The sequence below is a fragment of the Triturus cristatus genome, chromosome 3_1 (genome assembly GCF_964204655.1).
Source record: "Triturus cristatus chromosome 3_1, aTriCri1.1, whole genome shotgun sequence".
In the NCBI taxonomy this organism is placed as follows: Eukaryota; Metazoa; Chordata; class Amphibia; order Caudata; family Salamandridae; genus Triturus; species Triturus cristatus.
The window spans coordinates 340,920,143-340,935,728 of NC_140583.1; the positions used below are offsets into that span (position 1 = coordinate 340,920,143).

Genomic DNA, 15,586 nt, shown 5'->3' on the forward strand with positions numbered 1-15,586 from the left:
TTCATGCTTTTTAACTTATTTCAGTCCGATTTATCACCAGTCCTCAATTCAGTAAATTCGCACCCACCTAAACTGGGCAGCCTCCACCTCTCTAATTTACACTATGCAGATGACCTGGATCTCATCAGCAACACAAAGTTTGGTTTTCTGGATGCAACCGCCACATATTCCGATAGGAAAGGTCTGCAGATAAATAAAAAGAAAACCAAGATCCCTGCGGTTCGAACAACCAGGACCAAAAAGCCAACATGGTCTTTACACCAGGAAATAATTGATGCCACCAGCTGCCACAAGTATCTAGGTGTCCTTTTCAATGATAACGGAATTTAAAAAGAAAGGTACCGCACTATTGTTCGCTCTCCGTATCCAAAAATTTAAATGGTCTGACTTTTGCACCAATTCTTCTGGTAGCTCAGGCAAAGGTTTTCCCAACCTTAACATATAGGTGCGAGGCTCTGAAAGGGCGGGACAGCAGGATATTGGATAAAATACTTACAAAAATCTACAGAACGGTTTTACAGTTCCCATCCCACACATCTCCAGCACAAATAAGACTGGAATTTGGAATCTGCAGACAGGCGCTGGCTCACATGTCGGCCTTTGTGATAAGCTGCCATAAGTTTAGGGTCTCCAAAGAAGGTACCCTGGCCCATAACCTTTGAATCAATTTGAAAACAAACCGCAAGTCGGCGGGACACCACTATCTGACCTGAGCCGTCAGCACACTCAGCTTGACATCCTCTTGGGACCTATATATCAGCCAACAGGCATTTAAACGGTTAGCAATGAATGCATGAAATGACTGTCTTCATTAGAAGATAGGGCCAGCCTCTCCGCACGGAATCATGGTTGGATGACCTTAAGCACTTATAAACAACTGAAACCCCAGTGCTACATAAACAACACCTATAATGAAAGGACTAAACTACAGTTTATAAAGCTGAGAATGGGGGTCTTCCCCATCTCCTGTCATCTTCCAATATGGAAAAGAGGTAATGCTCGTGTAATGTGTCGGCTCTGTAACCAACACAAGGAGGACATAACACACGTATTGTGCCTGTGTCCCATCCTCCTAGAAGAAAGAAGGGTTCTGCTAAGAAGGAGCTGGATAGCTAAGGACATCGGAAACTGCATAGGAGCGGTCCTGGCCTGCTGTGATCCTTCGAACAGCACCCTGAACTGTGCTTTGATCAGATTTATGGACCATTTTTCTAAGAAGATAGAGGCGATGACACGTGAACGGGACAGGCAGACAGATAACTTGACCACTATTGGGCCCCTGCTGTCGACCCCTCCATCTCACTGATACTGCCGCCACCGACTTATTTATCAACAGACATGTTTTTGACAATCAAATCGAGCCAAGCATATCAGGAGATCATTTCTTTAACCATATTTTCCACATAACAATGCCTCCTTTTTCTTTGGAAAAGACGCCAAACCCTCTTCTGCTATATAACTATGCACCTTTCACTTAGTACTATTATGTTAGCAACTTGTAACAGAGGCTTTTATAATACAATAATTCTTCAATTCTTAATGTTTTAAAGCTTGTATTTTACTGAATTCGTGAAATATGTACGCTGTGACTTGATGGCACCGTATTCAGTTGCAAAGGTTTCAAATCATCATGCAATAAAGTTTTCATTATTATTAAATCCTCAGTACCTTGGAAATGCAGGGCGTCGTGGACCTTGCAATGAGATACGAAGATGCGCTTTACAAGAGGAGGAGGAGACAGCTTTGTGCAGAGTAAAAACAGACTAATCAGGTGCTAGTGAAAACGTCTCCCACCACTCTAAATGCAAAAAGGTCTATTAAACCTGGCTATGAGTCACCCAAGAATGGCAGGACACCCCTCAATCCCCCTTGTGACTGTCTAGAGTGAATGCACATCCCCAGCTCCTGTCACTCCAAAACCAGACGGTGAATACACAAACAAGAAGAGGCACATAAGATGTTTAGACAAGAAAATGCCCACTTTCTAAAAGTGGTATTTTCAAACACACAATTTAAAAACCACCTTTACTAAAGGATGTGTTATTAAATTCTGAGTTCAGAGAGCCTAAACCTCATTTCTTCATCTTGTCCGAATTGAAAGTTGCACTTGCAAGATGTTACAAGGTAGATCCCATGTTAACCTATGAGGCAGAAGCCTTTCAATAGTGAAAAACGAAGTGCACAGTATTTCACTATCAGGGCATTTAAAACACACTACTACATGCCCTACCTTTCACATACATTGCACCCTGCCCTTGGGCCTACCTTTGGGGTGACGTACATATAGGACTAGGAAAGGTTAGGGCCTCGCAAGTGGGTGCAATTGCCAGGTTCACATGGCAGTAAAAACTGCACGCCGATACTGCAGTGGCAGGTCTGATACACCTTTGAATTTCTACTTGTGTGGATGGCACAACCAGTGCTGCAGGGCCACTAGTAGCAATTGATTTACAGGCCATGGCGCACCTACAGTGCACTGTACTAGGGACGTACTAGTAAATCAAATACACCAATCATGGAAAACCAATTATGACACAATTTACGGTAGCACTGAATAGCAGTGAAAAATTCCCACAGAGACACTAAACCAGCAAAAACGAATTCCAGCATACCATCAAAAACAGGAGGTCAGAAAGCAAAAAGACAGGTGAAACATGCTTAAAGATGCCAGGTCTAAAAGTACTCTTATCCTGAAACTGCAAGAAGTGGGATTTTTTTTGACAAATTTCTGCCTGGAGATACATTGGAGACCAAAACCATAGTCAAAGCCATAGATGTTATAGTCAAATCACCGGTCTGTCTCAGCTTGCTGGTTTGCTCTGCTGAAGAAGATCTAACTTCCAGAAAAGTCTTAAGTCTGAAAGTAGTGGGCTTCATCTGGACCAACGTGAGCAGCTTGCCGTTCTGGACGGAGAATTTGGACTTTGCCCGCTTGAAGCTTTCCCTCTTTTGTCGACTACCGTACCAGGATCACACTCTTCAGCAATCCACTGTCATCGAGCCCTGTTTCAGATCCAGCATGCAACTTGCCCCGCTGATGACACATCAACTATCACTTTTTCACCTTAATGTTTCTTAAATGTTTCTAAGTCAGAAGGTAAACTTTACACCGGGATGAATCTGATCCCTATACTTGACTCGCATGTCATTACGGTCAGTTAACTTTTGACTTTGACCCAGTCTAGCTCAACCAGATAACCATGTTTGGAACTATGTGCTTTTGGTGCTATTTTTAGTTCAAACTTTATAAATTCATATCTACATTTACTTATTGCATTTTGTTGTTTTGGTGTCATCTAATTATTAAAATGTCCTCTACATTGGTCTGGGATTTTTCTTTGTTTTCAGTTTTCACTTTATTTCTTTTTGAAGTACTGCATAAGCACTTTACACATTGCCTCTAATTTAAGCATAAGCTACCAGAGAGTTAAGCACAGGTGTATTTAGTGACTCTTGTAGTTCATCCTTGCAAGGATTGTGATTATTATTTGAAGTGGGTTCTCACCCCCATCAAAAAATGCTCTATTTTTTCACACAGCTTAAAATACATTTTCACAAGTGCCTTTTCCTCTTACATTAACAAAAATCTGATTTCAATATTAAATCAGATTAAGAAAATTTTGCTGGAAATACATTTCAAGTATGTTTCTAGCATTTTGCCTGGTGGTGATAAGAAATAAAGATTGTAATCACATCTATGCTTGTGCAGGTTAGCAAGTACTGCAGAGTTAAAAAGCTTATGTGATTATATATATATATATATATATATATATATATATATATATATATATATATATTTAAAGTAACGTAATACTTAGCTGTGATTAAGATCTGTTTAATTTTCTTTTTACCTTAGAAATTCACAGAAAAAGCAAAGGTTAAAGTAACAATATAGTTAAGTCAATTCATCACTGACAACATTACCTTTTTGAAAAAAAAAAGAAATTCAACAGTTATAGTTAGCAGAGCTGCCTATAACTTGCACCCCCACCATGCACTGCTTATGACCTATCATGTGACATCACTCATGACATGCTCTATGATATCACTGATGACATCTCAAATTACATAATTGATGACATCACTGATGACATCATCCTCTTAGTGTGTTAGTTTGTTTTATAGTTTACATAGTGGCAGGTAACTACCATATTGGCAGCGTTTTTTTCCCCAAGGTAGAGTGCAGTTCCCAACTAGGGATGTGCAAAGGGTACCCTCACCCTTATAGTCAATGGCTCTTCCGAAAGCGTGAGGATCTCTTTAGGAGATATTCCATTCCCCAGATCAATGTGGCGACATTCCTGCCTGCGGTTAATATGGGACCAGGGGGGAAGCTTCCGCCCGAAATTGTTCAAAAGTTGGGTAATGTAAGATATTGGAAAATATCGGACTTCCTCAGGGGAGATCGATGGCAAAACCTAGGGGAAGTAAGAAAGGGTATACATGATGATTTTCTCCTGTGGGGCACATTTAGAATACTTAATAAGGTTCTATTGGATTTGGATCTGGGCCAGATCCTTTGCAGCAGAGAGGTGGCGACTGCTTTAAGTGGTGAGGGTTTTTTGAAAAGGCCAGGGGAATGGAAAAGACTGCTTTTGGTAAGTAAGGACTCCGAATCCACCCAAAAAGTGATTACAAAATTGAATAAATATGAGAGCCTTGAAATAACAGACAAAATATGAAAGAAGTAAATATATTACATTGTAGTGTATTAAGAGGGGCCAATTAGTGACGATGGTCTTCTTTTCTAAATGGCTTTCATATAGAAACCCAGCCTTTCTAAAATATATTAACCGCGCTATCCCAGGTAAATGCCCCCAGTGCATAGGGCACTCCCCCAAAATGGACGCAAGTGATTAGTCACTGTTCATCCATACAGGGATTTTGGACTGAAATATTTCAGTATCTCGCAGGTGTGGGGAAGGTCAATTTGGTTTCAACTACTTGGCTTAGAGTCTTGGGGTATGACCTGGGACTGGGCCTGTCTAACAAGTGGGTAAAAAATATTATATATTGCAACAGCTGTAGCTCGATCCCTCTTAATCCAAATTTGGCAAACACGGATAATCCCTTCAATGAAGGATTGGCTACAAAAGATGATATGAGTTAGAACAAGTGAACAGCTATAAGCAATTCGCACCGGGGGAACCAGGAAATCTTAGAAACTCTGAGGACCATATTTTCAATTTGAAGATACAGTAGAAGTTTGAGGAGAATGATTAAATAAATTAAGCTTTATCCCCCTACCCTACTGCAGGTACTATATGAATTATTCCCCCTCCCCTTTTCCTTCTGTCTGGTTTTAAATCAACTGCATTTATAAAATGTGTAATATTGGTGTGTTTTATTGTATTTATATTGTATATATTTATTGTTTTTATATAACATGAAATTTCATATGTATTGAAGACACTTACCTATAAATTATGATGAATGTTTACTGTAAGCTAAATCTATGACATTGCAACATTTGGATCCCAATAAAAATAAATATTTTTTAAAAAAACCTTATAGTCATTGGCAGGTATCCCAAGTTTAGTAATAGAGGGTGCTTGGTGGCCTACCCACCCGGTTTCTTTTGCTGGTGCTTCTTGGTTGGGGCCCAGGTTCAGTGACGCGGCCAGGAGGGTAGCTGGGCCCCGGCATGTGGTGCTGATAGCAACTGGTTTCTGTGGGACACAGAGCATACTTGTGGGTGTCACAGAGGCATGCTGGGAGTGCCACACAGAGCTCCTGTGGGGTCTCTGTCTATTGCTTTACCGCGCCTTTCCGGGGAACACCAGCACAGCAGGGTGGCTTCCGCAGAGCCTGTCACTCTGAGAGGCACTGAGGCGCATTTGCTCTTGCCGATTACTGTTGTGCTAAGCTAAGGCTGAGCTTTTAGTTGCGTGGTGTTTATGTTAGCGATCTTACTTTGTCCCTCACTACCGCCTTCTGCCCGTAGCCCTCCTTGTTGCCGATCGTCCTGGAATGGGGTCGCACAGCCCTCCTGCACACTTCTATCAGTGGCCGGGTCCAACGGGATGGGGTTCAAGGGACGTAATCAGCCTCTGGAGTGGGTCCACAAGTGCTTCCTTCCCCTAATAGATAAAATGTATTCCCTGGGACCTGGCCCACCCATGGGACAAAAAAAGCTAGCCTGGGTGACCGTGCTTGGTTCTTTTTTTCATTTCTGCCTCAGATTCATGGTTACACCATGAAATTCATGGCAAAAAAGATTTTAAACACATTTTGGGGCCCTCCACCAGGCCTAGGAGGTCAGGGTATTCCTACCCTGCTCTCTTAAGGTTTTTGTTGCGTTTTGTTCTTGGGACTTGGCTGAGTTAGAGTCCCAAGATGACTGCCATCACTTCCTGGTTGAAGTCGTGGCAGACAATCAGATCTCAGCATAAAATCAGTCAGATCTGCAGAGGATACACGTCACTAGGTATACAATTTTACACCAAATCACAAAAAGGGATCTTTCTGGACCAAGAGCTGGCTTTCTGCCAAATGTGGTGTAATTCCGTCCAGTGGTGCAGGCTGTAGTTATGCCAAAATCCCTATGGGAAATTTCATGAGGAAAACACGTTTTGAGCTCCCCCCTTTTTCTCAACCCTCGCATGATGAATCAACCTGGAACTTTCCAGACAGCAGCTGAATTGAGTGACAAACTAGTTTTGAAACTTATGAAGATACACGGCGCCAAAGTTATTAGCAAAATAAACAAATGCTTCATCAATGGAACCTAGATCCTAACTATAACTGCTTACTGGCAACTGCTTGAATTGGAATGCCAATTCTAAGTTGTAGGGTGACAAGACTCCCATGTTGAATTTCCGACTACAGGGGCATGTCAGCTACCTATTCCTAGACCTTCTTGAATACATAACCTTAAGGCTCTAGAAGGTGCTGTATGTGTAATTCCTAAACATACACTGGACTGAGATGGATAGGAGAGTTGAATCAAATGAAAGAGGTATTCAGTAGAACTGATGAAAGCCATGGACCCATACAGACTTCTTGAAAACAGCTGAAATATGTAGATTAAAAGAATTCAAGGAGAACTATAGTTGTAAGCATCCACAAATTTCCTTCCTCATTTTGATCACAAAAGGAAATATCAAAGTACTCCCTCCACTGGGGTTGAGCCCACTCTGGTTCATAGGGACCATGATAAGAGCTGATGATGAAGTATGTCACTAAGAGAGCTAGTCAGGGTATTACTATAAAAATATATGTAAGGGTTATTCAGGTTTGGCACACTTTGTGAATTGTAGTTGGGAATAAATAAGTTTTATTATAGATGTGTTATTCTGGGCTATTCTACCAGATTATTGAGTTTTACATCTGGATATACAAAGATATAACCAGACTATTAACTATTAAAATATAAGTGAAAATAGATTACTTTTCATATCTTCTCTGTACCGTGACAATATAAATTTCAAGAAGATAAGTAGATGTGCCATTAACAATAATACATTAATACTTAACTACACAGACGTACCTTTACAGTATTTCTATTTACTATTCTAGCGTTCAGATCGAAATACTTTTACCATTAGGGTACATAGTAGCGGAATAAAAATAGTACATTTTTACATACTATGTATATATATATATATATATATATATATATATATATATATATATATATATATATATATATTACCTACTGGCGGTCGACAGTAGGTAGTTATAGTTAGGACCCCTTTTCCATAGGAAATCCGCAACATTCTATTTTGAATAACTTTGGCGCCGGTTGACGAATCCTCGCGAATTTCTCAAAATAGGTGGGACGCTACGCTCCGCTCCTACCCTGAAAGTCTCGGGGGGATTCGTCAAGCGGGGGCTGAGATAAAAGGGGGGTCCCAAAACGCGTTTTTCCCATGCATTTTTCCATAGGACCTTTAGACAGGGCTACAGCCCGAACGGCTGAACAGAATTACTAGAAATTTGGCAGAGAGGTAGTCCCTAGGTCAAGGAAGTGCCTTTTGTAGGTTTGGTGTAAATCTGTTCAGTAGATTCTGAGAAAATAGCCTTTAAATCAATATATATATCTGAGCCAGCTTACGGTACGCTTACCGTAAGCTTACCGTACGCGTACGGTGGCGTGCGCGAGCGCGATTCTGATTGGCTGTTACATCTACGTAAACATTCGCAAATTCACTGAAAAAACCATAGGTTTCACACATGTTATAGTTAGCGGAAATTTTACTGATAAAAAACCAATGAAATTCCCCCGTTATAGTTAGTGCAGGCAACTATAACTCACGCGACCGCAATCTTCTGCTGATGACATATGTGTCTTTATGAAAAAAAAATATTTGTAATATATGTATAGCTAAAAATTTATGGAAGAAGACATGGGCAAATAAGTGTCTAAATACAGTATTAGCATCAGCAGAGGATTGCGGTCGCGTGAGTTATAGTTGCCTGCACTAACTATAACGGGGGAATTTCATTGGTTTTTTATCAGTAAAATTTCCGCTAACTATAACATGTGTGAAACCTATGGTTTTTTCAGTGAATATATATATATATTGTGACAAATCCCTCTGAAACTTTCAAGAAAGGAGCTGACCTTAATTAACCTTTTTTGTGAAAATTTCGTAAGGATTCGTCAAACGGCGCCAAAGATATTGGCAAAAGACAAAACGCTTTTTGAATAGAAACAAGGTCCTAACTATACCTACCTACTGGCAACTGCCAGTAGGTTATATATATATATATATGATATTTATTATTGTGTGGTTACTTAAAACCGTTACAACATTTAAAAACATATTGCAAAAGGAGAATGCGTGTCATATAAAAAAAATGGAAATTAAAAGTTCCTAATCTTTAAAACAGCCTTCAAAGTGACATATAAACCCCCAGTATAGTCTTAATGATTAAAAATCATTGGGACAGGATTGTTGCTCGATGATGCCCCTGGGTGAAATCAACTACTCAGGGGAGGGACGAACCTCCGGACGGATGTCCCTGGTACAATAGAGCTCACTGGCTGGTTGGCGGCCTCTACTTGTGCGAAATTGTCTTTCAAAAGTATGCGTGTGAGATGTAGAAATTTGCCAAAGTTGGCCATGCTTTTCACAATGTCCAAAGTGTAGAGCTGACAGACAGCCTCATATATATATATATATATAATTTACACAACCTGGAACCTACGCATGTGAAGGGTCACTTGCTGGATTGTGTGTTCTCGAACATCGTGCACCTTCGAACAAGTTCCCCCCGCCCCCTGCCTTGGTCGGATCATTTCCTGGTGTCAGGGGAGTTGAATGTCAGCTTGGACCCTTTTCTCTCTCCGCACCAGAAGACACCTGCTATTTATAAGAGAATTTGGTCTCAACTCTCTATTGACAAACTCTCACGTACCCTTGCTGAGTCTACTCCCTCCCCTGGACGTGGTCCTGTGGAAGCTGACATTGCTTTCCATGACTGGCTTTGCCAAGCTTTAGATGCTGTTTTGCCTTTCAAAAAGATCACAAATAAAAGTAACAGCCACAAGTCGTCTTGGTATACCCCAGAGCTGGGGAGGATGAGAAAGAATTGCAAAAGGCTTGAACGGGAATGGCGGAAGAACTGGGCCGCTAATAGCAAAGACAATTATCGTGAAGCCATAAGATCCTACAAGGCGGCCCGTAAATCAACTAAGGCCGCCCATCTTGAGGATAGAATAAGCAAGGCAGGCAATTCTTCAAGGGAAACCTATAAGATTCTTAAAGAACTTCTCACGGTCCCCACTCCTCCGACCACTCAGGTGGTGAATTCTAACAAATGCAATCAGCTGGCTCAGTTTTTTTGACACCAAAATACGGAACATCTTAGCCAGCCTTCCCCCTAGTTCGGGAAAGATGGGCATAGCAGCCCCTGAGGTGGTCTCAGTTGAGAAGGGGCTAGATATAATCTCTCCCATTTCAAGGGAGGATTTCTGTGAGGAGCTCTCAGCTCTGAAGAGTGGTTCCCCGTCGGACCCCATGCCCATCCGGATCCTCAAACAATTTGTGGATCTCATTGCCGATCCTGCAACTGACCTTCTGAATGCCTCTTTCACCCATTGCATAGTTCCACCTAGCTGGAAGCAGGCCACTGTCAAGGCACTCTTGAAAAAGCCTGACCTTGACCCTACTGATCTGGCAAATTACTGTCCCATCTCGCTTCTGCCTGGCCTGAATAAGATCGCTGAGAAGTATGTCAATCGCCAGCTCTCATGCTTCCTGGAAGCTAATAACTTGCTAGGTCGGACGCAGACTGGCTTCCGTCCAGGCCAGGGAACCGACTCGGCTTTGATATCGATGGTTGAGGAAGGCAGATGCATCTTAGATTCGGGAGGATCCGCGGCGATGGTCCTCCTGGATCTAAGCGCTGCATTTGACACGGTGGACCATAATATTCTGATCCACCGTCTGGGGGAGATTAGAGTTGGAGGGTCGGCCCTTCAATGGTTTAAGTCATATTTGAGTGGTCGTTCCTATCAGGTTTGCGATGGCAATTTTAGATCTTTGCCTACCCCCCTTCAGTGTGGAGTCCCGCAGGGCTCTTCACTGAGCCCTACGCTCTTTAACGTCTATATGGCCCCACTGGAGGAGGTGGTTGCACCCTTTGGGGTGAAAATCGCAACCTACGCGGACGACACTCAATTGATTGTCTCTCTGTCCCTGTCTGAAAGCCAGGGGGTGAAGTTTGCCGCATGCCTTACCAACATCATGACATGGATGTCGGATTCCCGGCTAAAATTGAATGGGACCAAAACGGAGCTGATGCTCCTTGGCAATCTGTGCACGTCACTGCCCAAATGTATGTGGCCGGCCAGTTTGGGTGTCCCCCCAGCCCCTAAGGAGGCCATAAAAAGTCTCGGGGTATGGCTGGAACCTGAGCTGTCTATGACTACTCAAGCCAAACGAGTGGCGGCGACGTGCTACGGACTGCTCCGTTCAGCACGGAAAATCTTGTCGCTTCTCCCTGATAATTCCAGGAAACTATTGGTGCAGGGATTGGTGCTCTCGAGGCTTGACTACAGTAATGCCCTTTTTCATGTGGCACCTGAATCCACATTGAATGTGCTCCAAAGAGTGCAGAATGCAGCTGCGCGTATGCTCACTGGTACTGCCAAAAGATCTTCGGCTCGGCCTGCCTTGAAGGCCTTGCATTGGCTACCAATTCGAGCGCGCATTAAATTCAAATCCCTCTGTATAGTGTTTAAAGCTTTGCAAGGATCGGGTCCCCCCATTCTAAGAGATTTGGTCTGCTCCTATAAACCTGCGCGAGCCCTTCGCTCTGATGATGGGAATTTGGTAGTGATACCCAGGGCAAATAAGGTGAAAACGGGTGGCCGCCGGTTTTCCATTAATGCGGGTCAATTATGGAATGCCTTACCGCTGGCCCTGCGTAAAGAACCAAATTTGGCAAAATTCCGTAAAGGATTGAAGACTTACCTTTTCCCTCTGTAGGTTCCTCTTGGTGTCCTGGGGTAGTGGCTTTGTGTATTGTTTAGCGCTGGGACGCTCGAGGGCAGCCATGCGCTTTAGAAATCCTTTTTCATTTCATTTCATAGTACAGTCAGTAGGTAAGATTACTAAAACATAGCGCGTACGTGGCCCCTCCTCTCCAAATCTTTAGCATATTGGGCTGGCTCGGCGTACGCAATGCTAGCGTAGGGTATGAATAAAAGGCACGTTTCTCTGGGTGTGGTTCTCTTCTGGAATGGCGTACATGTCTGTCAGGTCTGTGCAGCTTACACTGCCACGAGGCTGACGCCGTGAGCGAAGGTGGCTGCGTGAATAATGCTCTCAGCCTGCTGGTACCCAGAAACTGTCATGGCCGCTGCTACGCACATATGCCCCACAGTTCACCTTTCGACACCGCCAGTTGTGAAAGAGGGCCCACCACGTGCCAGCGGAAGCTTTTGGGCCAATGTCTGTGAGCTCGGAAGGCTCCTGAGATGGCTACCGCGACACAGGCACACAGTGCCCAGCCTGAGGCCCAGCACTGTGGAGTGATCTGTATACTACTAACACAGTAGTCCAACAGGTACCAACAGTGGAACGGTGTCTTTATCCCACAATGGATGATGTTCGAACTGCATTTGAGAGTGGAGATGAAGGTACCCCCTTCGACCAGGTGCAACCAACTCTAGGTCCCAACAGTAGAACGGTGTCTTGATCCTACAATGGACAATGTCCAATATTATCTGCTGCTTGTTTTTCACACAACTCCCTCCATTGAGGTGCATCAGACTTTGTGCTTCCATAGCTAACTGCTGCACATGATCATTGGGCTTGGCTGACTGCAGTCGCTGGAGTACACCGCAGTACAACAGGTCCGAACAGTGAAACGGGGTCTTGATCCCACAATGGACGATGTTAGAACTGCATCTGAGAGTGGAGATGAAGGTACTTCCTTCGACCAGGTGCAGCCAACTCTAGGTACCAACAGTGGAACTGTGTCTTGATCACAGAATGGACGATGTCCGATATTACCTGCTGCTTGGTTTTCACACAACTCCCTCCGTTGAGGTGCATCACACTCTTGTAGCTAACTGCTGCACATGATTATTGGGCTTGGCTGACTGCAGTCGGTAGAGTACACTGTGGTACAGCAGGTCCGAACAGTGAAACGGGGTCTTGATTCTGTGATTGAGGATGTCAGAAGTTAAAGTCTGTGATGATTTGTGTGTAACCCCTCTGATCAGGTGCAACCAACTTCGTGCTTTCGAATCCAAGGGCACGTGGCTGTGAGGCGTTAATGACCACTGCCTCTGGCCTACATTGTGGTCAGCAGGGCTCACAATTCAGATTGAGTGGTGATTGTTTAATTACAGAATCCAGTAGGCAACTAACTACAACGTCTATTGAAATATACACAATATCCTTTTAGTATACTTGCTTGAAGAATTTTTTTTAGTTGAGTTATAGGTTTAGTACAATTACCAAATTCTTCTTGGTAGTGGAAAAGAACACTGAATAACAGTCTACACTGTGGACAGCAGAGATCGCAATTCGAATTGTTTTGATTTATTTATTACATCGATTTTTGTAATTTATGTTGTTGCATTTTGTGAAGAGGAAGTGAGAAAAAGTTTTGATGTATGACTGTGCTGTCTACTGCCTTCAATTTACACTGCAGACAGCAGTGTTCACAATTCAGATCTAGTCGCTATTGTAAATGACGCAGTCCTGTAGGCAAAAGACATTGCTCCAGTGCGCTCTGTCCGCACCACGCATACGCATCATCGCAGGGTCCGCACACGTTTTTTGTTGTTTCGCGTGTGACAAACTGGGTAGCTCAAGTCAACACCACATGGCTGTGGGCCCTTGCTGACCGCTCTCTGGCCTACACTGCAGACAGCAGTTCAGATCGAGTTGCTATTGCAGATGATGCAGTCCTTTAGGCAACAGACATTGTTCCTAGTACGGCCCGCCCGCAGCACGCATCATCACTGGCTGTGCACGTGCTGAATGCTTTTGATGTGGCTATCTGAGTGCACTAGAACTCATGCACCCTTTATGATACAATGTTTTTGTGTATTATTTCAGATCTGCTGCCTGTATATCAGTATACCACAAGTTATGGTTCTTTTACAATAGAATCTTTTGTGTATTATTTCACATCTACGGTCCCTAACTTACTGCAGCACAAACTATTGACCCTTTTATTATTGAATCTCTGTGTGTGATCCAATGATTACTGTTGTAGTTCCCTGAGGCCTGGTTTACACTCACCCCACATGCATCCAGCACAGACGTCACTGGATATGTGACCCTGGTAATAAAGAGGAGTCGAGCGCACGTGCCCGTACCCACTTCCACTATCTATCTGTGTCCGTGTGTTCAATATCTATGCATGATACTGCCCCTGGGCCGTACCACATAACCTTGTGCTGTGGACAGCGTATGCAACCATGTTACCTCTGGCAGTGGGGAAAACTTTGGGTATGTAACTTTCAGGTGCATGGCTATCACAGGTGGAAGGCTACTTTACAGAGCATGAATATTGATGAAGATGATGGTTGCATGTTGTGGGTACTGTCAGATATATGTACATAGCAAAAAGTTTTCAAAAAAGCTCTCTAAGCAGACGAGGAGTCTCTCATCAAACTCTGTAGAGAGAATGACTAAAATGGGTGGGGTCCTCCAACTGTTAAAATGGGAAATGTTATCAACCAATCAAATATTTTTTTTAAGGTCACATGGCAATCGCGCTCCGAGCGCACAAGGAGGCCGCACCCGATGCAATTTTGAGAAAATATAATTACCATAATATAAGTTTATTTCAGATAGAAATATATAAATGTTTAAAATATTTTAGACTATCGCTTGTTCTCATATACACTTTAAACTTATTTAGATATAGTTTTGAGACAAAAAAAATGAGGGAATGGCGTACCCGGCGCGACACGATACATCTATGACGTAACACAGGGCCTGGCAGCATAAGTATATGATGTTACGTGGGACGCGGTGCAACGAACCCGTCGGATACGAAATGCGCATCCTTTACGAGTTTAGCAATATGGCAGATAGGATTAGAGTGCTGATGGAGCTTGGTACACTATCGGTATGGAACTTCAGTTTTCACCCAAAAAAAAAAAACTTACTTTTTTTTAAGATATAAAACATCACATAATTTTTTTAATTCATTAAAAAAAATAATAGAGTTCCAAAATATTACAAGAAAAAAATAGAAAAAATACAGGTTTTATAAATATTAAAATATTAAACTAACATTTAAAAAACCTTCAAAATTCACTGGAAAAACCATAGGTTTTACAGACGTTATAGTTAGGAATTAGCATTTAAAAAACCTTTGAAATTCGCTAAAAAACCATAGGTTGCAGGGATGTTATAGTTAGTTGGACATTTGACTCATATAAAACCAGAGAAATTCGCCCGTTATAGTTAGTTGAGCTAACTATAACTTGCGCACCCGCAATGCACTGGTGATGACGTCACATATTACATCACTCATGACATGGTCAGTGACATCTTTGATGACATCACTGATGACATCTCAAATGACATCACTGATGACATCACTGATGACATCATCCAGTGAATGTGTGTTTCTGTAAAGTTTAAATATTTTTCATATATATCTATGCCAAGGTGTATTGAAGAATGAGTGGATTTACAAGTGCCTGAATAAATAAATGTGAGTGTATCTTACAAGGCTGGACACTGGAATACATTGCAAGGTTCTTCCTCTGCACTAGGCTTGGCGCTGGAGTCACAAAAACTGTCTGCGACCTCTTCATGGGTATTCCTGTTCACACAACGAAAGATTGGAAACTGTAAACCTAGAAAAGAAAGCAGCAAGAAAAATATTTATAATTGGTTTAGTCAAATAAAAGAGCATGTCAGACTTATAGAAGAAAACACATAGAAGAGTGAAAAATCCAGCTGGGGCAATGAAGTACATTATTTGGTAAATTGCTCAGACCTTTTATACTCAGATAGAGGTAATTTCTTTGACACATAATAACCACCTTATTACCCGTGAAAACACAGAGCCTCCCTGGGGACAGCGTGACACTATTCGATCCCCATGCATGAGAAATAATATGATTTGAGAAAATTGCATTTAATATCCTTAAAGCACA

The 15,586-nt window shown here is 42.5% G+C and overlaps 1 protein-coding gene across 1 annotated transcript in view; it reads right to left on the reverse strand.

The window, feature by feature from the left end:
• The window catches only part of THSD4 (thrombospondin type 1 domain containing 4), a 2,089,562-nt gene that overhangs the window by 133,998 nt on the left and 1,939,978 nt on the right, over positions 1 to 15,586 (reverse strand). Inside the window, exon 12 of the mRNA XM_085644058.1 lies at positions 15,154 to 15,283. Coding sequence (XP_085500184.1) covers positions 15,154 to 15,283 — 130 coding nt within the window. The remainder of the gene's footprint in view (positions 1 to 15,153; positions 15,284 to 15,586) is intronic.